Source organism: Procambarus clarkii, chromosome 14 (assembly GCF_040958095.1).
Source record: "Procambarus clarkii isolate CNS0578487 chromosome 14, FALCON_Pclarkii_2.0, whole genome shotgun sequence".
In the NCBI taxonomy this organism is placed as follows: Eukaryota; Metazoa; Arthropoda; class Malacostraca; order Decapoda; family Cambaridae; genus Procambarus; species Procambarus clarkii.
Genome location: NC_091163.1, coordinates 7,355,292 through 7,381,074, shown reverse-complemented (window position 1 = coordinate 7,381,074; position 25,783 = coordinate 7,355,292). Strand labels below are relative to the sequence as shown.

Below are 25,783 nucleotides of genomic sequence, written 5' to 3'. Positions count from 1 at the left end.
CATAGTACCGTCTTTTTGTACAGAATATTCATGAGTTTCTAGACTATGGAGACCAATACGGGAACTGAAAATGGCAAATCAATGTAAATAAAAAAAAAAAAGGTCCGATTTCATGAGGCTTTCAGTGTGGCTTTCACAGTGGAGAGCTTTAGTATCAGTTGGAAGCTCATTCAAGCATCACTTTTTAATATAGTGACAACATTCTTCAGTATTTAAGTTACATATCAATTATTATTAACATTTGTTAAACCTTGTTTATTAATATTATGGTTTGTATCATGCAAGGTCGAAATTCATCTTCCTGGCTTCGCCACCATGGTAGACGAACATATATATATATATATATATATATATATATATATATATATATATATATATATATATATATATATATATATATATATATATATAATATATATATATATATAACATATATATATATATATATATATATATATATATATATATATATATATATATATAATATATATATATATATATAACATATATATATATATATATATATATATATATATATATATATATAATATATATATATATATATAACATATATATATATATATATATATATATATATATATATATATATATATATATATATATATATATATATATATATATATATATATTTGTCCAGTTAACTTTTAAAACTGCTATTGTATGTTTTCTTATATAAACCTTTTTAATCATACATTCATTTCTGTTTCCCAGACGACACTAATTCAGGCACGGCGCCCTCCCCGCTCCTGACTGATCTTCGTTGCCACCCACACCACCGCCTCAATCTTCTTCCGAAGGTCAATTTCCATGCGTCATCGACTAGTCAAGTTTCAATGCGGTCCAGCGGCAGACATTTAGAAGTCAATTTCCAACAGTATGACGTCCATTTCCACCAGCTCGAGATAGTCCTTCACTGCCAGCTCGAGGTCAACCTTTACTACCAACCACTAACTATAGACTGGCTGTCCGAGCAGCCAAGTAAGCTAAACTCCCGTTTAGGAATACCCTTGATGACATCCTTTGATGATCTGCGCTGACGTCTTCAACCATTCTGTTTCTTCACTACTTTGACAATTACCATTAAAATCCACACATGTTGTTATCATGTCCTAGTTTTGTTCCGGGCTTATTCATACAAGGGCACCATGCCGGGACTGCATGCTCAGAATAGTTTTTGTATGTTTGTATATATGTACACTCACCTAGTTGTGACAGTGGTTGTAAGACTTTTTTAAGAATTTGTTGCCACATTTGTATCACTTGCTATTTATCTAAATTTACATGAGGGCCAACACCTAGTGGCCACGACGGGGATAGAAAGCCGGAGGCTTGTCAAAGGTCCCCCCATTGTTCTTGAGGATTTTGTTCAGTTGGAGCTAAAATGGCACCTTTATAACCTTTGACTCCCTTACATGACTCAAGATATCGAGCTAGGAGGCTTGTTATCTAGCCAAGCATATCGCAACATATCATTAAGATATATTTTCCTTGTGTCTCTCCTGCGACATCTGTCCAGAGACAGACGAGAGCATCCCTGTAATCTCAATACATAAACTGTATCTTAAATAAAGTATAATCATACATATCTGTAATTTATTTACCTAATTCATATTCTGTATATATATATATATATATATATATATATATATATATATATATATATATATATATATATATATATATATATATATATATATATATATATATATATATATATATGACAATGTCAGACCACGGAGGAAAAATGAAACAGGAAATTTCCTTAAGTACTTTCGTATATTAAATACATCTTCAGAAGGTCACATTTCCTGTTTCATTTTTCCTCCGTGGTCTGACATTGTCACATTCTTAATCACGTGTTTATTTTCGTGATATACACATATATATATATATATATATATATATATATATATATATATATATATATATATATATATATATATATATATATATGTCGTACCTAGTAGCCAGAACGCACTTCTCAGCCTACTATGCAAGGCCCAATTTGCCTAATAAGCCAAGTTTTCATGAATTAATGGTTTTTCGACTACCTAACCTACCTAACCTAACCAAACCTAACTTTTTTGGCTACCTAACCTAACCTAACCTATAAAGATAGGTTAGGTTAGGTTAGGTAGGGTTGGTTAGGTTCGGTCATATATCTACGTTAATTTTAACTCCAATAAAAAAAAATTGACCTCATACATAATGAAATGGGTAGCTTTATCATTTCATAAGAAAAAAAATTGAGAAAATATAATGATTCAGGAAAACTTGGCTTATTAGGCAAATCGGGCCTTGCATAGTAGGCTGAGAAGTGCGTTCTGGCTACTAGGTACGACATATATATATATATATATATATATATATATATATATATATATATATATATATATATATATATATATATATATATATAACTTGCCTAATAGGCAAGTGATTTTCGTTATTTTCAAGAACATTCTAACTGGTTTATTTGAATTAATATTATTTTATTATATTAAGAATATGAATAACTGACAATTATGTTAGTTTAGGTTTGGTTTGGTCGTATTTCTATGTTAGTTTTAACTCAAATAAAAATAATAAATAATCATATATAATAGAATAGAAAGCTTTATCATTTCATAAGATGATATACTAGGGTAGATGCATACATGCAGATATACCAAAATGTGTTAATAATAATAATAAAAAAGGTGGGTGGTAGGTAAGACTTCTGTGTCTCTAGTCAGGTGCAGGTGTGGGAGGATGTTATGAAGTGTTGATTAAGTTGAGAGGAGAGAGATACCAAATAATATACACATGGAAAATACTGGAGGGCCAGGTCCCAAATCTACACAGTAAAATAATAACATACTGGAGTGGACGATATGGAAGAAAATGCAGAATAGAACCAGTGAAGAGCAGAGGTACCATAGACACAATCAGAGAACAGTGTATAAACATCAGAGGTCCGCGGTTGTTTAACGTCCTCCCGGCGACTATAAGAAATATTGCCTGAACAACCGTGGACATCTTCAAGAGAAAACTGGACTGTTTTCTAAGAGAAGTTCCGGATCAGCCGGGCTGTGGTGGGTATGTGGGTCTGCGGGCCGCTGCAAGCAGGTGTTTGGCCTGGTGGACCAAACTCTCACAAGTCGAGCCTGGCCTCGGGCCGAGCTTGGGGAGTAGAAGAACTCCCAGAACCCCATCAACCAGGTATCAACCAGGTAAGTACGACATTTATATTCTACACTGGTAAATATAAATTATGGCTTTGTTATGGACATATATAATAACTGGGCCATAACAGGGGAGTTAAGACTTAGCTGCCTCTAGTCAGGAGAGGTGCTTCGGGTGTGTGTGTGTGGGGGGGGGCACACTTCTCTGAATAAGAGAAGTGTGCAATAGACCATTCGGCTTCCAGTAACGGGGAGGTGCTGAGGGAGGTTTAACACAAGAGAAGATTGTCACTCAGGCACAAATATCTCTCGTCACAAGGTAATTTTTTTAATCTGCCCCGAGGGGAGAGTTGTTTGGGCAGCGTCACTCATCCTGTGAGTGGACACACCGCCATAGTGACAGTATTGGGCAGCGCCACTCATCCTGTGAGTGGACACACCGCCATAGTGACAGTATTGGGCAGCGTCACTCATCCTGTGAGTGGACACACCGCTATAGTGACAGTATTGGGCAGCGCCACTCATCCTGTGAGTGGACATACCGCCATAGCAGCATGTACAACACTCCCCAATAGGAAGAAAACCCGCTGGGTTGCTCATCCTGTCACTTGTCCCCAGTCACAGGGTATATGTGTGTTTCAACTTCACGTATATAAATCCCTGCTTGTTAAAGTCGATAATAAATAATTGTCAAAACATGGCACCAAGCTGGGAAGACTATTTTGCACCGTCTGTGTTGCAGAATATTGAAAAGGTCATCAATATACGTTTTCTATGCGTTGGTCGTAGAGTAGGTTCAGGTGTTTTAGGGATGGTTTTAGTACAGCATTTTCTATCCGTTGTGGCAACTGGAGAGGCGGGGCTAGGCTGCTGACACCATAAGGTGCCAGATATAAACAGGGACTCATGGTTTGACGTCACAGTCATTGAGCAGCACTCTTAAGGCCAACACCTTCAGCTCTCTTCCCATCATGCGCCTCCTTTCTTTATTGATCCTGGTGGCCGCCCTCAGTCTATTTGAGGCCTACGCTGAGCTCCGGCACTCTCGTGAGGCTGCTAATACAAGGCCTCTTCCAGGGAAACTGTCAAAGTCACTTCCTCCCTCAGTAACACCTCTGTCATCTTCTCGACGATCCTCTGCAGGACATCTTTCTACCAACGAAAGATGGAATGGCAGTAAGGGTAGGTAAAATAGTAAAATAGCAGTAAAATAGGTACCTGGGTCTTAGTCAGCTGTCACGGGCTGCTTCCTGGGGGTAGAGGCCTGGTCGAGGACCGGGCCGCGGGGACACTAAAAAGCCCCGAAACCATCTCAAGATAAACTCAAGAAGGTATAATTTGGTGGATCATTTGATGTGAATGTAGCCTATTGTGTGAATATAGATTTTGTTTAAATATTAGCATTGCAATTACTCAAGCCAACAGCAAAAAAAATTGTCAAATTATATTCATATTTTACTTATAAATAAAATGTTAGAGGATCTGATTACGTTTACATAATAGAAACTTATATTTATTAAAAAGTCATTAATCTCTCATACATTTCGAGACGGCATAGTCAGAGTAACTCATCGTTTTCTCTATAACAGAGTCCTGCCTGACCTGTGACAAGCTCACCATCCGTCAGCGGGGTGTGTGTTGTCGGCGGTGGGGCTCCTGCTGCTAGTGGGGCTTCTGCTGGAGCTCCTGCTGGTGGTGGAGCTTCTGCTGGTGGTGGAGCTCCTGCTGGTGTTGGAGCTCCTGCTGCTGGTAGAGGGGGCTCCTGCTGCTTCTGGAGGTCCTTCTGCTGCTAGTGGGGCTTCTACTGGAGCTCCTGCTGGTGGTGGAGCTCCTGCTGCTGGTAGAGGGGGGCTCCTGCTGCTAGTGGGGCTTCTGCTGGTGGTGGAGTTCCTGCTGCCGGCGGGACTTTGCTATTGCTAGAACTCCTACTGCTAGTGACGACCCATCACCGTAAGATGTCCCAACACACCTCCCCAGCAGAGGTGTGTTGGCCAAACATTGCATGGCGCCCTCGACCATTCACTGAACCAAAAACACGCTATGAGAAAAGCTGACTTCCCTCTTGTACGCTATGACTGAAGCACAGTGGATCATGTTTCTTAGGTGTCACTCCTGTTAATTAATTTAGTCCCTAAGAAATGGTATTGATTAAAGCGTGATTACATATATTGTTTAATTTTCTTTCATGGTCATACGTTTTTACATTATTGATCACCATCTAGATTATTGTTTGTAATATTATCCTAAGCAGAAACAAAAACGCGAGAACACCGATCAACAATAAATATCCTTAATACATTAGCAATGTTAACTATCAACAGTGTTCATTAATTATCTGTTAACAGGACCCTGACAGCTGAATGGACAGCGCTTCGGATTCGTAGTCCTGAGGTTCCGGGTTCGATCCCCGGTGAAGGCGGAGACAAATGGGCAAAATGCTTCTTTCACCCTGATGCCCCTGTTCATTTAGCAGTAAATAGGTACCTGGGAGTTAGACAGCTGCTACGGGCTGCTTCCTGGGGGTGTGTAACAAAAAGGAGGCGTGGTCGACGACCGGGCCGCGGGGACGCTAAGAGTCATACCGAGTTGAGCCTGGCCTCAGGCCGGACTCGGGGAGGAGAAGAACTCCCAGAACCCCCAGGTATTCTCCAGGTATAAACACTTAGCCAGATATTGTTCATCCGGTCAACACAAACAAGATAACCTTCTGTACTAACCCTTGACTCCTCAACTATAGACCGTCACTGTACTTGGCAGTGGTGACCCATCCAAGCACATGTGTCTAATACTTACATATACCTTAATGACCTATCTCGTTTTTGCAACTCATAGGTAGTGTTTTTTTGTTATTGTAAACGTTACAAATATAACATCTTAAGTAACGTAATCTAATATACGCCTAAGAATATTTAAAACATAGTATGGACTATGTTAAAATACACTGTTTTCGTAACAAATTACCCTGAGTACGGGTTTTAAGATCGACCAGAGAAGAAAGGGTGTATCAGTGGTAGATATCGTGTGCATTGAAGATTTCACTGCATGAAAACCATATTTATAACGAGGATTTAAGTTGTTGGTGATGGTGCAGAGATTATCTTGAGATTAGAACGTCTGCATGTCAAGGCAGACGCCAGAACGCCAGACGCCAGACGCCAGACGCCTTGACGGAGGAGGAGCTGTCACCAAAGACAGCCCCAGAAGTGAGTGCTGTCCATTCCCCATTATTATGGCGTCATTAACTCTACCTGTCAAAGAATGGAAAACATTTTTAGAGCTGCCGGGCGTACAAAATTTCAGTAATCCGAAATTATTCATGCCATTTCCATTTACACAAAATATAACTTAGATAATACTATTTTGTACTTAAATATTTTATATACATATCTTGGGAAGATATTTGATATACGAAGATATGAGTGACAAGAGCAGTATGATACGTTGGGTGGTGAGAGGGAAGAGGCAGGAGCAGCAACTATCAAGCCACAAGTGCCCGAGGCGGCCCCAGCGATGCACGTGTAGGGTGTTGGTGCGTGAGGCGGTGCTCTGGTCGACCCACGTGTGAGGTGTGTGTACGTACCCGAGCACGTGTGTGTGTGTGTGGCCACATTGAAGCCCCGTGCCTACGTGCTGGGTTCGTCACGGGCGTGCCAACTGGTTGTGCCAAAGCCTTGTCTGTTTGCCGAGTTGCTAAATGTAAGTTTAGTTAAATGCACTTTTCTAATGGCCCAGGTTAATGTTATTTGTCAACCGATGAAATGTATATATATTTCTCTAAATATATCTAATGTATACTGATGGAACACTGACTAGAAGCATGAATTCCAGTAGCAGGCCTCGATACATATTGAAAATCCTATATACAAGAATACTGTAACTTGTGTTAATATTTCTGGATTGTGTAAATTATACACCCGAGGGCTTGGTAATGGTGTGCACGCCCCGAGGGCTTGGTAATGGTGTGCACGCCCCGAGGGCTTGGTAATGGTGTGCACGCCCCGAGGGCTTGGTAATGGTGTGCACGCCCCGAGGGCTTGGTAATGGTGTGCACGCCCCGAGGGCTTGGTAATGGGTGTGGACCCCCCGAGGGCTTGGTAATGGTGTGGACACCCCGAGGGCTTGGTAATGGTGTGGACGCCCCTAGGGCTTGGTAATGGGTGTGGACGCCCCGAGGGCTTGGTAATGGTGTGCACGCCCCGAGGGCTTGGTAATGGGTGTGGACGCCCCGAGGGCTTGGTAATGGTGTGGACACCCCGAGGGCTTGGTAATGGTGTGGACACCCCGAGGGCTTGGTAATGGTGTGCACGCCCCGAGGGCTTGGTAATGGGTGTGGACACCCCGAGGGCTTGGTAATGGTGTGCACGCCCCGAGGGCTTGGTAATGGGTGTGGACGCCCCGAGGGCTTGGTAATGGTGTGGACACCCCGAGGGCTTGGTAATGGTGTGCACGCCCCGAGGGCTTGGTAATGGTGTGGACACCCCGAGGGCTTGGTAATGGGTGTGGACGCCCCGAGGGCTTGGTAATGGGTGTGGACGCCCCGAGGGCTTGGTAATGGGTGTGGACGCTCCGAGGGCTTGGTAATGGTGTGCACGCCCCGAGGGCTTGGTAATGGGTGTGGACGCCCCGAGGGCTTGGTAATGGTGTGCACGCCCCGAGGGCTTGGTAATGGGTGTGGACGCCCCGAGGGCTTGGTAATGGTGTGGACGCCCCGAGGGCTTGGTAATGGTGTGGACACCCCGAGGGCTTGGTAATGGGTGTGGACGCCCCGAGGGCTTGGTAATGGTGTGGACGCCCCGAGGGCTTGGTAATGGTGTGGACACCCCGAGGGCTTGGTAATGGGTGTAGACGCCCCTAGGGCTTGGTAATGGGTGTGGACGCCCCGAGGGCTTGGTAATGGGTGTGGACGCCCCGAGGGCTTGGTAATGGGTGTGGACGCCCCGAGGGCTTGGTAATGGGTGTGGACGCCCCGAGGGCTTGGTAATGGTGTGCACGCCCAAGGCTTGGTAATGGGTGTGCACGCCCCGAGGGCTTGGTAATGGTGTGCACGCCCCGAGGCTTGGTAATGGGTGTGCACGCCCCGAGGGCTTGGTAATGGTGTGCACGCCCCGAGGCTTGGTAATGGGTGTGCACGCCCCGAGGCTTGGTAATGGGTGTGCACGCCCCTAGGGCTTGGTAATAATTTAGCGCACATGTTAGACAGCTTTATAATAATAATTATTATTTACTGCCAAGGCTGTGTATATTTTTGCCAGTTATGTGTTGCAAGTGTAGTCGGATAATTAGCGTTAGGTGATTAATTAACCTAATGAGCCTGTTCGTTCATTCAGCAGCTGGATTTTTTTCTGAAATCCGGTAATCAATCGAGCAAAATTAATTAGTTTTGGGCTGAGTGACGTCAGTTGAAAATTGGTTAGTGGTATCTGTTCTTCTCTGGGAGGGACTGAGGGGTATCCACTGGACTTGTCTACTTCACAGGGGGTGACTTGACTAGTTACCAGTGGACTTGTAATCTTGGCGGTTTCCTACATCCTATTAGTGTTGCATGATCTCGTACAACCTGGCAATATACCTATAATTTTTATACATTTTTTTACTTCGCTTGGATTACTATGGATTTTAAAAATTAAGTATTTATGCCTCCAATAATTGGGCAGAGGTTGCGGAAATATGGGCTGGGTGCTAAATTTTCAGCCTCGTTATTGTAACGTACTGGCTGCCGAAGGAAAAATCTAGGAAACACACTCATTTGCTTCATCAGCCTTTTCAGACTACTGGAGCATAAACACCTTCATTTTGTTTACAATTGTGTGTCTGTCCAGTTCTAAACAACCTCTTCTCGAATATTGCATCGTATTTTTACGTCAAAATCCCCAACGACCAAAATGATGTACTATATATCACAGTAGCTCCCGAACATTGGTTTCATGTACGTGGATCACTTGGTTAGGTTCTGTTTGGGTGTTCTAGTACACTATTTTATGTCCGTTGTGGCAGCACGAGAGGACGGGGCGGATGATTGTCACAATTCAGTGTTGAACAGCATGTCCATAGCTAGAGCAGTGGCTAGCGCAGTCGGCTCACAACAGATTGAATGCCCAAACTGATTCCCAGACAGGCAGAGACTTTATGAACGCCTCCCTACATCTAATACCTCTGGCCCCTAACAATAAACAGGGGTATGGCGTGCATCTGAGGTGACCCAGGACGCTGGTTCGATCCCCGTTATGCTCTAATGATTTCCTTGTATAACTTGTGGGTTACATTCTGGAGAAAGTCTGTAGTTCAACAGAACTCAACCGAAATAATCTCAAGATAACCTCAAGATATAGTTGGCAAGGGAGACCTCAGATAGGCTAACTGGGCATACTGATCCTGACGCTGGAGGAATTTAATGGTTCAAAATGGCCAATATGCGGTCTTTCTCTGTAATAAAAATATTCGTAGTAATCGCCAAATGAAATGGGTATTATACAAGTTGATTAATAGTTCAGCTTATTTAAGTTTCAGTACATTTTAGTTGATATAAATTCGTTTAGAAAGTAAACAGGATTATCGTTCAAATTCAGACCAGGTAAATAAGAACTCCCAATATTTCTTAAGAGGCTTAAAAAAATATTAGGGCGTGCAAAGTGGTTTTTATATAGTATATTGTTTCTTAATTGAACAGTCTTCCATGTATAGAAGTATATATTTGAAACTGTTGTGCTCTTACTGATTAAAGTCACTAAACCGTTTAGAACGAATTGGGGTAAGACGCATGATTCTAAATTTGGGTTCATAATAGGCTGTATCTACCTGTATTTGATGTATCTTCAACTTCACCTAGGAGGTTCTTTCAGCGCTGCTTTACGGTAGATTAACTCGGAGACTTGTGGTTGAAAGGAGCATCTTTCAAAGAGAAAGTATTGGGTGGTGGTAATATGGGCCCCCCTCACAGCTATCAGTGCTGGCGAGGTCAGCAGCCTCGTCTGTTACCCGTGTCAGGCTCCGCCAGAACAATGACAGTCCTGCCCACCGCAAAAATTTTAAGTTTTTAATTACTGTAGAAAAGAATGATGTATCAATGTAAAGGCTGTAAATCAACAGGTTAACTACCCTTAACTCCACCCCCCCCACCCTGTTTAGCTCAAGTTTATTATGTATGAAGTTAGAGATATGGAAAGATATGGTAGCTTAAAGTTATAGTAAGAACAATTACCTCTTGGTAATCCAGAAACATTTTCAGCGAAGGAGAAAAGTTTTGACATCGGGGAGAATGTTTGAGCGACGGTGTTAAACACTAGCATCAGTGTTCCACCACCAGTGCTCCAGTGCCATTAGCACTAGTGCCACTAGCACCAGTGCTCCAGTGCCACTATCACCAGTGCACCACAGTGCCACTATCATCAATACTCCAGTACCACTATTTTTACCAATATTCCTCAAAATTGCGGCAATACAGTATTTTACAGCCAACACCACCAATGATTAATTTAAGCCCAGATAATCGTATCCAGTTTCCATTGATCACCGACTGACCAATCCGGCACAACAAAACATCCAATTGTTTTCATAACTCAATATACAATTCTAGAACCATAACATTGGAATATTGATTATAGAAACTTTCCTGCAAATAAACTAATGCATATTGCATAGCCTAATGATCTTGGATTTAACATGTCATTACAACTTTACTAAATGTGTCATTATATTTTCCATGTTATATTTCGATTTGCTTATCTATTAATAAGTTATTTTCAGTTCCTGCCTCCTAAGAAGCAAGTAGTGTATTATTTTGAAGACTAATAATAACAGCAGCTTCCCTATTACTCTGTAGTATCTCCGAAGCTCAAACAAATGAGTGTTAGCGATAAGACCTACCATTAATGTACATGATTAACCGTAAATCATGTCCGGGTGTCGTTTATGTCTGGGAGCTTGGTGTCCAGGTGTCGTTTATGTCTGGGAGCCTGGTGTCCGGGTGTCGTTTATGTCTGGGAGCCTGGTGTACAGGTGTCGTTTATGTCTGGGAGCCTGGTGTACAGGTGTCGTTTATGTCTGGGAGCTTGGTGTACAGGTGTCGTTTATGTCTGGGAGCCTGGTGTCCGGGTGTCGTTTATGTCTGGGAGCCTGGTGTCCGGGTGTCGTTTATGTCTGGGAGCTTGGTGTACAGGTGTCGTTTATGTCTGGGAGCCTGGTGTACAGGTGTCGTTTATGTCTGGGAGCTTGGTGTCCGGGTGTCGTTTATGTCTGGGAGCCTGGTGTCCAGGTGTCGTTTATGTCTGGGAGCCTGGTGTCCAGGTGTCGTTTATGTCTGGGAGCCTGGTGTCCAGGTGTCGTTTATGTCTGGGAGCCTGGTGTCCGGGTGTCGTTTATGTCTGGGAGCCTGGTGTCCAGGTGTCGTTTATGTCTGGGAGCCTGGTGTCCAGGTGTCGTTTATGTCTGGGAGCGCCTCATTACCCGCTCTGCTACAAGATGGCTCCCTCTTGCACCTCGGGATTATTACTGTGATTCACGAAGCTGTTACAGGGGCCGGGTGGAGAGCCTGTGCCAACGGGACGGTTGCCACCTGGGGTTGTGCGTCCCTCACAAGCGCCCCAGGTGGAAATGTAGATGTTTATCTCTCGGAATGTTTGGTGATATGTTTATTGTTTGTGATGTGTTTATATGTATGTATTAACACGATGTACTGAACGGGGTGAGAATAGCTTGAGCTACCTCATCCCTTTGTGTGTATTTTACCTCAATAAACTTATTTCAATTTCAATTTCACAAGCGCCCCGGCCATCGTCCCGGGGGCCACTCCACCATCAAATATCAAATTTCGGCTTCTTGGTGAAAAAAAAAAAATCGCCAAATTCTTTAATGCAAGCAGTATTTGTCAAGTTATGTGGGTGCCAGAACGCTTTAGCGACTTACAGGTGCTCACCTAGTTGTACTCACCTAGTTGTGTTTGCGGGGGTTGAGCTCTGGCTCTTTGGTCCCGCCTGTCAACTGTCAATCAACTGGTGTACAGATTCCTGAGCCTATTTGGCTCTGATATCTACATTTGAAACTGTGTATGGAGTCTGCCTCCACCACAACACTACTTAATGCATTCCATTTGTTAACTCCCCTGACACTGAAAAAATTCTTTCTAACGTCTCTGTGGCTCATCTGGGTACTAAGTTTCCACCTGTGTCCCTTTGTTCGTGTTCCACCTGCGCTAAGGAGTTTGTCTTTGTCCACCCTGAGAATTTTGTAGGTGGTTATCATGTCTCCCCTTACTCTTCTGTTTTCCAGGGTTGTGAGGTTCAGCTCCCTTAGCCTTTCCTCGTAACTCATTCCTCTCAGTTCCGGGACCAGTCTGGTGGCATACCTCTGAATCTTCTCTAACTTCGTCTTGTGTTTAACTAGGTATGGACTCCAGGCTTGAGCTGCATACTCCAGGATTGGTCTTACATAAGTGGTATACAGTGTCCTGAACGATTCCTTGCACAAATTTCTAAAGGCGGTTCTTATATTGGCCAGTCAAAATAGGAATTAATATATATTAGCATGTGTGTATATAGGCGTTATTAGGTTAGGTTCTGTTGGCGATTATTTTTATTTGAAGTTAGTGGGTGAAGAATTTACAGCGTTGAGATTCAAAAAGAGATAGTCAGCGAAGCATTATCCAAGAAACAGTATATTTATTTCCCTGAAACTGAATTAAATTGGCTCGTGCCTGCCGCTTGTCCATTGGCACTGTGTGACCCTGGCCCAGAGTGCCCAGAGGCGGATTAGCACGAGCTTCCGGCACTTTCCTTGAGCCAGAGAGAGACGGTAAGTGAATTTTAATGAACTTAATCTTTTTAGTCTTGTTTTATAGTAAAAGCGACGGTTGGCGCGCTAAATGTTGTGCAAGTCATGTAAGACTTTATGTAAAATTCATTAATGGAATGTCGAGGGTGTGTAAGTTGTGTAATATATACAGTAATATATATATATATATATATATATATTAGTATATTTTGGTAGCAGTCTTTCCTGTAGACATATATTATTAAATATGACCGAAAAAGTAAGATTAATAATTCTAACACGAATTTTCTCAATCTTTCGTACATTACGCTTCACTGTTGGAGGTAAATCAAAAATCACTTCTCCAAAATTCATTTTTATTTCTAGTCTGACGCGACACGGGCGCGTTTCGTAAAACTTATTACATTTTCAAAGACTTCACAAATACACAACTGATTAGAACTTACGTCTCTCTGATATTATATCTACATTTGAGTGAGGTGGGAAGGGTGATGTGGCATTAACACAAGACAGAACAGGAGGGGATATTAATAGGGTATTAAAAGTATCAACACAAGACAGAACAGAAACAATGGGTATTGAATAGAAGTGTTTGTAGAAAGCCTATTGGTCCATATTTCTTGATGCTTCTATATTGGAGCGGAGTCTTGAGGTGGGTAGAATATAGTTGTGCAATAATTGGCTGTTGATTGCTGGTGTTGACTTCTTGATGTGTAGTGCCTCGCAAACGTCAAGCCGCCTGCTATCGCTGTATCTATCGATGATTTCTGTGTTGTTTACTAGGATTTCTCTGGCGATGGTTTGGTTATGGGAAGAGATTATATGTTCCTTAATGGAGCCCTGTTGCTTATGCATCGTTAAACGCCTAGAAAGAGATGTTGTTGTCTTGCCTATATACTGGGTTTTTTGGAGCTTACAGTCCCCAAGTGGGCATTTGAAGGCATAGACGACGTTAGTCTCTTTTAAAGCGTTCTGTTTTGTGTCTGGAGAGTTTCTCATGAGTAGGCTGGCCGTTTTTCTGGTTTTATAGTAAATCGTCAGTTGTATCCTCTGATTTTTGTCTATAGGGATAACGTTTCTATTAACAATATCTTTCAGGACCCTTTCCTCCGTTTTATGAGCTGTGGAAAAGAAGTTCCTGTAAAATAGTCTAATAGGGGGTATAGGTGTTGTGTTAGTTGTCTCTTCAGAGGTTGCATGGCTTTTCACTTTCCTTCTTATGATGTCTTCGATGAAACCATTGGAGAAGCCGTTATTGACTAGGACCTGCCTTACCCTACAGAGTTCTTCGTCGACTTGCTTCCATTCTGAGCTGTGGCTGAGAGCACGGTCGACGTATGCGTTAACAACACTCCTCTTGTACCTGTCGGGGCAGTCGCTGTTGGCATTTAGGCACATTCCTATGTTTGTTTCCTTAGTATAGACTGCAGTGTGGAAACCTCCGCCCTTTTCCATGACTGTTACATCTAGAAAAGGCAGCTTCCCATCCTTTTCCGTCTCGTAAGTGAAACGCAGCACGAAACTCTGCTCAAATGCCTCCTTCAGCTCCTGCAGATGTCTGACATCAGGTACCTGTGTAAAAATGTCGTCAACATACCTGCAGTATATGGCCGGTTTCAAGTTCATGTCGACTAAGACTTTTTGCTCGATGGTACCCATGTAGAAGTTTGCAAACAGGACACCTAGGGGAGAACCCATGGCGACCCCATCTACTTGTTTATACATGTGCCCATCCGGGCTCAAGAAGGGTGCCTCTTTAGTACAAGCTTGGAGTAGTTTCCTCAGAATACTTTCTGGCATGTCAAGAGGAGTACAGGCTGGATCACGATACACTCTGTCGGCTATCATTCCGATTGTCTCGTCCACAGGTACGTTGGTAAACAGCGATTCTACGTCCAACGAGGCTCTTATCCCTGTGGCCCGTGTGCCCCGCAGTAAGTCCACAAATTCCTTTGGAGACTTCAGGCTGAAGGCGCAAGGAACATAAGGAGTCAGCAGGCCGTTGAGTCGCTTCGCCAGTCTGTACGTGGGTGTGGGTATCTGGCTAATGATTGGCCGAAGTGGGTTTCCAGGCTTGTGCGTCTTGACATTTCCATACGCATATCCAGGTTTATATTCCCCAATGATCTTTGGCAGGTGGAGTCCGGATTTCTTGGCGTTCACAGTTTCGATCAGTTTGTTGACCTTTGCTTTTAATTCGGCTGTAGTGTCCTTCGTTACCCTTTGGAACTTAGTTTGGTCAGAGAGTATGATGTTCATTTTCGCCAGATATTCGTCTTTTTTAAGAATGACATATGTGGGAACCGACCTGTGAGATTTATATTTATTTAATTTATATGAATTTATATTTACGTTAATTTATATACTTCGATAGCAATTTGTATAATGATAAGTGGACTGTATTTCTGCAATAATGTCATAATCTCACAAATCGATCCTCTACACATTAGGGGGGTTTATAAATGAATATATGCAGCCAATCAAACTACAGTAACTACATACATTGAAAAGGTTCCTTATCTTATAGTACAGCAGGTTAGTCCACCAGGTATAACTAGGGTGTAGACACCAAATTATCCTCTTTGAGGTAGCTTCCATATCACCCAGTAACTGGTGCACAAATCTTGCATCCTCGTCTTGACCTGTCAAAAGTGCGCTAGCTGTGAAGCCAGAATCCTATATATGACAAGCTATATCAGAGAAAACTGTACATGGAACATTAAAGACCTGGCTTAATTACCTTTAGTTTGAGGCTTCCACGTGATCTAACCGGGTCACCCTATATCCTGACATTAATGGTCATAAATGAATGATAAACGGGTTTCGGATAGACTTAACTTGAATTGTAGACATCGTGTTGGAGATGGTACCTTTGGTTTCCATAACACTACGTCCAAGTAAATTAACAGGAGCCGAATTTGCTCCCGTGTGAGCCTCTGGTCTAGTATAAAACAATGACTGTTTAACACTCCATACTATTGACGTTACTGGCCGACATTGTCCAGAATGATAGGAGCCAAATTTGCTCCACACGTCTCGGAGGTGACACAACAATGGCTCCCTCCTTCCTCCCTGACGCCTGGCCTACTTTGTCCAGATTTCAGAAAGTGATAGAAGGGTCACATTTACTCTACTTTAATATTGATAATTAAGTTAATTTATATAAGATGTTTTTATGATGGTAAAGTCCAAAGACTAATGTATTTAAGAATAATTCCCAGCAGAATAGCTGGTGAATTATAATAGTATGTGGTGATGATATCCCATTTTCTTTAGACGGTAATTCCACTAAAAGTTACGTTTTCTATGGGTAACTTGTTTATACAACACAGCTATTATCTGTATGATATATTAAATGGTGTCGGATTTTCCGACATAATTACCCAGGGGGCTGCTCACGGGTCGAAGTCCTATTTAGAACAGACGAACACCGATACTCCTCCTTCGGATTATTAGATTAATTTGATGTTAGTTGTTAGTAATCACACATTTGTGCGTCTGTTCGTACAGGACGGATGTCCCGTACTAGAGTTGCAGGGGTTAGAAGTCTAATGCGATTTCATTTCCCTGTCAACTCTTGAAAGGCTAATATTCAAGCCTTATTACATATTATTTAACCCAGAAGACTGGATGTGATCAAGTACTACAGTCAAGTATGATTCAGGGACTGCAGTGAGATCAGTGACATTAGATATAACTTGAAGTTTGTTCAGGTAACTGGTCACTGATATATAAACACTGAGGCCCATGGAATACATCTTGATTAAATAATAAATGTATCAAATCAGTCATCAGATTTATTGGGGTTTAATTTAGTTAATTGTTTCAGAAGATTGAATAGCTCATCATTAAAGTAAAGTATGGTTCCGAGACTGCAGTGGGTTCAGTGACATTGGTCGCAGTGACTTGTAGCTGTTTTAGGCTACTGTTCACTGATTTGCCACTGAGGCCTCATGAACTCATCTCCAGCTTTAAATGATGATACTAACATCAACCTCTGTTACTATAGTCAGCTGTAATCTCCTTAGTATAATGCTACTGGAGAAATATAATCAGCTGACAAATTCAGATTCTATTGGTATTGTTTATCTGCAGGCATAGGTCTCCTCAGGCTTGATACTGGGCCTGAGAGTAATTTACCTCCTGCAGAGTTTAACATGGTTATACCCTGATATTTAGTAGGGCTACCGATGAATCGATGACAATAGTCTGTCCCAACAAGGAGACCGAAGTCAGTGAGGTGATCAGACTTAATATTATCTGCCAATTTTATTCCTCTATTTCTCAGGAATTTGGCTGTTGCTCTCAGACCTTGAACTTGTAGGTCTACTGGTATTTTGTCCACCACAATGGCTTGTACTCGACAGACGTACCTGCCTAAGCGTACTGATGGTTGTACCACCTGGTAGACTTGAGGTCCTGCATCTGTTACAAACCCTGAGATGTTGAATGACATCTGGGCTACAGGCCTTAATTGTAATTCATCTGCCAACCTTTTAGTGATGTATGTTCTCTGGGATCCTTGGTCATACAACCCTTGGGTATGGACCTTGGCCCTCTTATTCAGGATGGTAATTTGGGCAGTAGGCAAAGTCGTATTACCTTTAGACTTTGCCGATTGGACACTCTTTGTTTGTTGCACCTTGCAGTACTGTACTGTGGTGGGAATGCTATCTTCCACCTTGGGGTTTGGATACGTTGTTTTGGTGTCTCTGCACAATGCTGCATGGTGCTGACCTTTGTTACACCTATTACAGGTGTGTAATTGGGTATCACAGTCCTTGATATGTTTCCTGAGGCACCTCGTGCAATGTTGCAAATCTTTGAGTCGCTCAACACGGGCGTCACTATCAGGAAAATTAGAGCAGTGGTACATTGAATGTTTCTCATTGCAGAACAAACATGTTCCATAGCTTCCAGTACCCTTTGGTGTCACGTTCTTGGGTGACACAGTAACTATAGGCTTGGAGGGTCCCACTGCATATGCGCCCACACTGCTACTGTTCCACTTTGGTGTTGAATTATATTGTCTAGATTGATTTGGAGTACCTTTGGTACTCTGTGGTTTACTATTATTGGTTTCTGAGGGTTTACTTGGTGGTTTTAATTTGTCATGTGTTCGTAATTGATGAACTACTGACTTTAAACCTTCAGATATTTCATTCATAGATAAGATGCTTTTATTGTAATGAGCACTCATTTGTCTCAATATGTCCCTAGGTATTTTCTCCTGGACAATTATTTTCAAGACCCACTCAGCCCCGTTTGTATCTGCTGTCAGGCTGAGGGCATTGATCAATGATTCTACCTCCAGCTTGAAGACTTGGAGTGAATCAGCTGAAGCCTCCGGTGGGGGTAAATGCAACAGCTCATGAACTAAATGTGATGTTCTTACTTCTGGATCAGCATAATTATCCTTGAGGAGTTTTACTGCCAGATCATAGCCGTCATTAGTTAATCTCAGATGGGATACTACTGTTTTAGCCTCACCTGATAATTGGCCTTGCAAATAAGAGAATTTACTACTCTTTGGTAAAGATTGTTTTGAGTCTACAAGGTCAACGAATTTGTTCCAAAATTCGTCCCAATCTTCCTCATCTTTTCCTGAGAAAGTGGGTAAATTAATTGGAGGGAGTCGAGCTTCTGCTTGACTCGTATTAGATGCAACTGTTGTTGTTGTTGTTGCCTTGTTCTGGGCAATTAATTTGACATAAGGCTGCAACGTGGCCTGAGTGTGATCTTCATAATTCGCAAGATCAACCATAATGTCGTCTATTTCTGTTTCTGATAAATTGGTGTTGGCAAGTTCAGCCACATATGTTGCTATTTGACATTTGATTTGCTTAAATTTACCTGCAGCTGCTTGATAATAGCTTTCCAGGTCAGCATAATCAACTGTTGATTGTTGTGACAAATCTTCACATTTCTTGATCTGTCTTGTTAAGTGGCCTTTAAGACCTGCAAGGGTTCTTTTCATTCTCCCTGCATTATCCATACTGGCTAGTTGGTGAAGCCTTGTGGGACTTGTACTTGGGTCGCTCATAATACTGAACAAACTCTAATGATAGCCTAGGGTCAAATTCTGCACTCACTAGGCAATAATCCTACCTCTACTAGAGGTTAGCACTTAAAATTAATACACATTATATATATACAATCATACACACTAATGATTTGAGTGATAAACCAGTGTCACTGGAAGTACCTTTAGGTTAGCTCTTCTATATCACCCTAGGATGGTAGAGACACTAATTAATCACTCAAAGGTGTAATGATCATAAGTAAATTATTATATATACAACTCAACTCGAGTTGATAAAAATTACACCCAAAATAGGGTCTGGACCATTCATTAATGGTGTTAGGTTGATCAATATAGTACAACTGACTATGGTAATAATGGGACTAGGATGAACGATAATAGTTCAACTAGTCAATGGTTAATATCCTACCCTGTTGTGGGTTGGCAATTAGTAAATATTATATTGAGATCACTAGTGCAATATATATTAAATAATTCTCTATTTGGAGAAATAATATACACAATTATTGATAATAGCCTCTTAATTGCCTCTATGAAACTTCTAATATTATCTAGAAGTATTAAATATTATTTGTGACCTCGCGAAATAAACTCCACAAAATTCGTAGATAATCTCTCGCGAAATGTAACACCACGAAATCCGTAAACAATCACGCGACACCACAGCCACTACTTTGGCTGGCTTCTATATTAGCGCTGTCATTTCACGAAATAACACGCCACCAAATATCTGTGGGTGTGCATGAAACCGCTGACGAAGCTGAACTGGGCTGAGGGAGGCTCCTGAGCTCCCTCCAGGCTAGGCTGCCGTCTTGACTGCTGGCCTTTGTTTAAATAACACTGCACTAGTATATTTAATGAATCCACTGGATAACTGGTTCATCCGGTACTAAGATGACCAAATGTGGGTTCAAAGGATCAAATAATCCGTCATCCGGCTCGAAGATGACCAAATAATGTGGGAACCGACCTGTGAGATTTATATTTATTTAATTTATATGAATTTATATTTACGTTAATTTATATACTTCGATAGCAATTTGTATAATGATAAGTGGACTGTATTTCTGCAATAATGTCATAATCTCACAAATCGATCCTCTACACATTAGGGGGGTTTATAAATGAATATATGCAGCCAATCAAACTACAGTAACTACATACATTGAAAAGGTTCCTTATCTTATAGTACAGCAGGTTAGTCCACCAGGTATAACTAGGGTGTAGACACCAAATTATCCTCTTTGAGGTAGCTTCCATATCACCCAGTAACTGGTGCACAAATCTTGCATCCTCGTCTTGACCTGTCAAAAGTGCGCTAGCTGTGAAGCCAGAATCCTATATATGACAAGCTATATCAGAGAAAACTGTACATGGAACATTAAAGACCTGGCTTAATTACCTTTAGTTTGAGGCTTCCACGTGATCTAACCGGGTCACCCTATATCCTGACATTAATGGCCATAAATGAATGATAAACGGGTTTCGGATAGACTTAACTTGAATTGTAGACATCGTGTTGGAGATGGTACCTTTGGTTTCCATAACACTACGTCCAAGTAAATTAACAGGAGCCGAATTTGCTCCCGTGTGAGCCTCTGGTCTAGTATAAAACAATGACTGTTTAACACTCCATACTATTGACATTACTGGCCGACATTGTCCAGAATGATAGGAGCCAAATTTGCTCCACACGTCTCGGAGGTGACACAACAATGGCTCCCTCCTTCCTCCCTGACGCCTGGCCTACTTTGTCCAGATTTCAGAAAGTGATAGAAGGGTCACATTTACTCTACTTTAATATTGATAATTAAGTTAATTTATATAAGATGTTTTTATGATGGTAAAGTCCAAAGACTAATGTATTTAAGAATAATTCCCAGCAGAATAGCTGGTGAATTATAATAGTATGTGGTGATGATATCCCGTTTTCTTTAGACGGTAATTCCACTAAAAGTTACGTTTTCTATGGGTAACTTGTTTATACAACACAGCTATTATCTGTATGATATATTAAATGGTGTCGGATTTTCCGACAACATATATTGGCGACTTGTCACCTCTCCTGACAACTATCTCCTTGTTCTCACGAAGGCTTTTAGCTGCCGCTTTAAGCTCGGGGGACAGTATGGTGCTTCTGTAGTTGCCTCGATTCTTTCCTCCTCCTGCAATAAGTTCTGCTTGTAAGGTATCTTTGGTAGTGACCTTCTTTTGTGTCTCGAGGTCGAATATGTCGTCCAACAGAATTTCCAACTCTACTTTCCGGGCCATTTCACTCGGTCTGGACATACCATGACAGTTTATGCCCAGATTTAGGAGAGTGACTTGGTCCTCAGTGAGGTTAATTCCTGCAAGGTTCAGGAAGCCATCTCTTGGTCGTGGAATTGCCATAGGTCCTCCATATAATGTTGTTAGTTTCTTGATAATCCTTGTTTCAGTGCTGAGGTGATGTTGGTCTGTGAGGATGTCGAGGTGTTGTTCAATGCTCTCTGACCAAACTAAGTTCCAAAGGGTAACGAAGGACACTACAGCCGAATTAAAAGCAAAGGTCAACAAACTGATCGAAACTGTGAACGCCAAGAAATCCGGACTCCACCTGCCAAAGATCATTGGGGAATATAAACCTGGATATGCGTATGGAAATGTCAAGACGCACAAGCCTGGAAACCCACTTCGGCCAATCATTAGCCAGATACCCACACCCACGTACAGACTGGCGAAGCGACTCAACGGCCTGCTGACTCCTTATGTTCCTTGCGCCTTCAGCCTGAAGTCTCCAAAGGAATTTGTGGACTTACTGCGGGGCACACGGGCCACAGGGATAAGAGCCTCGTTGGACGTAGAATCGCTGTTTACCAACGTACCTGTGGACGAGACAATCGGAATGATAGCCGACAGAGTGTATCGTGATCCAGCCTGTACTCCTCTTGACATGCCAGAAAGTATTCTGAGGAAACTACTCCAAGCTTGTACTAAAGAGGCACCCTTCTTGAGCCCGGATGGGCACATGTATAAGCAAGTAGATGGGGTCGCCATGGGTTCTCCCCTAGGTGTCCTGTTTGCAAACTTCTACATGGGTACCATCGAGCAAAAAGTCTTAGTCGACATGAACTTGAAACCGGCCATATACTGCAGGTATGTTGACGACATTTTTACACAGGTACCTGATGTCAGACATCTGCAGGAGCTGAAGGAGGCATTTGAGCAGAGTTCCGTGCTGCGTTTCACTTACGAGACGGAAAAGGATGGGAAGCTGCCTTTTCTAGATGTAACAGTCATGGAAAAGGGCGGAGGTTTCCACACTGCAATCTACACTAAGGAAACAAACAGGAATGTGCCTAAATGCCAACAGCGACTGCCCCGACAGGTACAAGAGGAGTGTTGTTAACGCATACGTCGACCGTGCTCTCAGCCACAGCTCAGAATGGAAGCAAGTCGACGAAGAACTCTGTAGGGTAAGGCAGGTCCTAGTCAATAACGGCTTCTCCAATGGTTTCATCGAAGACATCATAAGAAGGAAAGTGAAAAGCCATGCAACCTCTGAAGAGACAACTAACACAACACCTATACCCCCTATTAGACTATTTTACAGGAACTTCTTTTCCACAGCTCATAAAACGGAGGAAAGGGTCCTGAAAGATATTGTTAATAGAAACGTTATCCCTACAGACAAAAATCAGAGGATACAACTGACGATTTACTATAAAACCAGAAAAACGGCCAGCCTACTCATGAGAAACTCTCCAGACACAAAACAGAACGCTTTAAAAGAGACTAACGTCGTCTATGCCTTCAAATGCCCACTTGGGGACTGTAAGCTCCAAAAAACCCAGTATATAGGCAAGACAACAACATCTCTTTCTAGGCGTTTAACGATGCATAAGCAACAGGGCTCCATTAAGGAACATATAATCTCTTCCCATAACCAAACCATCGCCAGAGAAATCCTAGTAAACACAGAAATCATCGATAGATACAGCGATAGCAGGCGGCTTGACGTTTGCGAGGCACTACACATCAAGAAGTCAACACCAGCAATCAACAGCCAATTATTGCACAACTATATTCTACCCACCTCAAGACTCCGCTCCAATATAGAAGCATCAAGAAATATGGACCAATAGGCTTTCTACAAACACTTCTATTCAATACCCATTGTTTCTGTTCTGTCTTGTGTTGATACTTTTAATACCCTATTAATATCCCCTCCTGTTCTGTCTTGTGTTAATGCCACATCACCCTTCCCACCTCACTCAAATGTAGATATAATATCAGAGAGACGTAAGTTCTAATCAGTTGTGTATTTGTGAAGTCTTTGAAAATGTAATAAGTTTTACGAAACGCGCCCGTGTCGCGTCAGACTAGAAATAAAAATGAATTTTGGAGAAGTGATTTTTGATTTACCTCCAACAGTGAAGCGTAATATACGAAAGATTGAGAAAATTCGTGTTAGAATTATTAATCTTACTTTTTCGGTCATATTTAATAATATATATATATATATATATATATATATATATATATATATATATATATATATATATATATATATATATATATATATAATAATATGCGGAAAATCCACAGAGAAATATGAAATGAGGTGAACGTTTCGGCTTTGTTAAAGCCTTTGTCAACACCAGACTGACCGATATATATTATATATATATATATATATATATATATATATATATATATATATATATATATATATATATAATGTATGTATATGTATGTATATATATGTATGTATATATAATATATGTATATATAATATATGTATGTATATATATGTATGTATATATAATATATGTATGTATATATATATATATATATGTATGTATATATATGCATATATATAATATATATATGTATACATATATATATATATATATATACATATATATATATACATATATATATATATACATATATATATATACATATATATATATATGTATACATATATATATACATATATACATATACATATATACATATATACATATATATATACATATATATATATATATATATATATATATATATATATATATATATATATACATATATACATATATATATACATATATATATATATATATATATATATATATATATATATATATATATATATATATATATATATATATATATATATATATAATTAATTAATTAATTTTACAGAGGCAGTCTCGCTTCTTGCATGGTCGAAGTTCAATCCCGATGATCAAAGTGGTTAGGCATTATTCTTTTTTCACCGGCCTCATATTCCAATTCCTTGTCGTCGTATCCCTCTCATATGCTATGTAGTCATTCTGCCTTAGCAGTTGCTTGCCTTACTGTTTCCTCGTTGCATATATTCACGATATAGCAACACAAATACTCGAGATAGCGTTCAGTCGCTGGAAGAATTTCCAGTCTCCGGAAGTATTAACTTGCCACCGCTGGCCGCTTGCTTCTGAAAAACCAACATTTTATCAGTTTCCTCCTTTTAAGACGTAAGGCAGCTGGGCCGTAAAGTTAGTCCCTCTCCGTCTCCTGCCTCCGCCGCTCCTGGTCTCAGCGCCCAGGACTGTAGCCTAATGATGCAACCACTGCCACTCCGTTTATATATGGCACTGCAGTTGGAAATGATGCTGATGCCGTGTGTATGGTTGGTAGCAGATAAGGGAAACTGGTTGGGTAGCGGTAAGGAGCAAGCCTGTGCTTACCTAACAGTGTCTGTGGGGAAGTGAGGTCTAGCTCTTCATGCCCGGCTCCTTGTTGCGTTACAATTTAACTTTCTTGACGTTCGAATTCATCTTCACATTTGGTCTTAGTTACGGATGGAGGTGGTTTCCACAACTTCTTCTACTCTGTGCAATCCGCTTGTTGTCCTCCCGTCCTGGTTACGAGTATTTCCTTACATTACTTATTTGAGTTTCCAGTTTCTAACTATATACTATTGTCCTGCCTTCTATCAGTTTAGAGAGGCTGCCCCTGTACATCTTTGTCTCTTCCTTTCAGTATCTCGGTATTTTGTATATCGTGATCATGTCCCCCTCTTTATTCTCTCCTTTAGGGTTGTGAGATTTAGTTCCATTAACTTTACCTCGTAGCTTAGAACCTCTCGGTTTTGTCAATAATTTTGTTGCGAATATCTGCATTTTTACACTGGTTTTGTGCTTTACAAGGTTTGGGTTAAGAGGCTGGAGTGTTGATTTTATCAATTTTGCAATTTGTGATCCACAATCAATTGTACATATAGCCACTATGGATTGTTACTAGCCCAAGATTACATTTTGCAGCGCCATTTGTAGTGTTCCTATTGTACAAAACCAGAAAATTTTAGTGGGTACAACTGGCCGTATATTTTGTACGTTTCATCATTAATAGCTCTATAGGTTTTTTTTATACCTTGTCATTTTTAATTTTAGATTCCCATTGTGATTGGTTTGCAGCACCCGTTCTCAGGCTGTACTCGTCTATGATGTGCCCGACCCCAATAAATTTTATTCTATTCATTCAAAATAGGATTTTGGTTTTTAAATATAAATTAATATTGTATATTAGTATATTGCATAATTACGCGCGGGTTAGGTTTGGTGTTGACGTTCTGTTGGCAATTATTTATATTTGTAGTGTGTGGGCGAAACTTTCGAAAGTTGCAATTCGAACAGAGGTCGCCAGCGAAGCACTGTTCGAAAAATGTTGGAACGTCATCAGTTATGATTAGTGTGTAAGCGGTGTTTTATTCATAAACAGGGGGGTTTGGGGGCCTTATGGAATAAACATTGGCCTTCGTTGA

At 41.1% G+C, this 25,783-nt stretch overlaps 2 protein-coding genes and 1 long non-coding RNA gene across 8 annotated transcripts in view; all 3 read left to right on the top strand.

The window, feature by feature from the left end:
- Window positions 1-1,604, top strand: part of LOC123771996 (cilia- and flagella-associated protein 43) — a 38,787-nt gene extending 37,183 nt beyond the window's left edge. The window contains exon 4 of the transcript XR_011228451.1: window positions 733-1,604. The gene's annotated coding sequence lies outside the window, so the exon portion shown is untranslated. The remainder of the gene's footprint in view (window positions 1-732) is intronic.
- Window positions 1,605-4,104: 2,500 nt separating this feature from the next.
- On the top strand, window positions 4,105-5,349 carry LOC123769795 (uncharacterized). Its single transcript, XR_006774283.2, has 2 exons — window positions 4,105-4,367; window positions 4,775-5,349. It is a non-coding gene; the product is annotated as an uncharacterized lncRNA (long non-coding RNA).
- Window positions 5,350-6,669: 1,320 nt separating this feature from the next.
- The window catches only part of LOC123772038 (suppressor of lurcher protein 1), a 55,679-nt gene continuing 36,565 nt past the window's right edge, over window positions 6,670-25,783 (top strand). For 4 of the 6 annotated variants that reach the window (XM_045764905.2, XM_045764927.2, XM_045764917.2 and 1 more), the window contains exon 1: window positions 6,670-6,881. In XM_045764905.2, coding sequence (XP_045620861.2) covers window positions 6,880-6,881 — 2 coding nt within the window. In that variant the 5' untranslated portion in view covers window positions 6,670-6,879. The remainder of the gene's footprint in view (window positions 6,882-25,783) is intronic. The other 2 variants (XM_069324312.1, XM_045764908.2) reach the window with 1 other exon arrangement.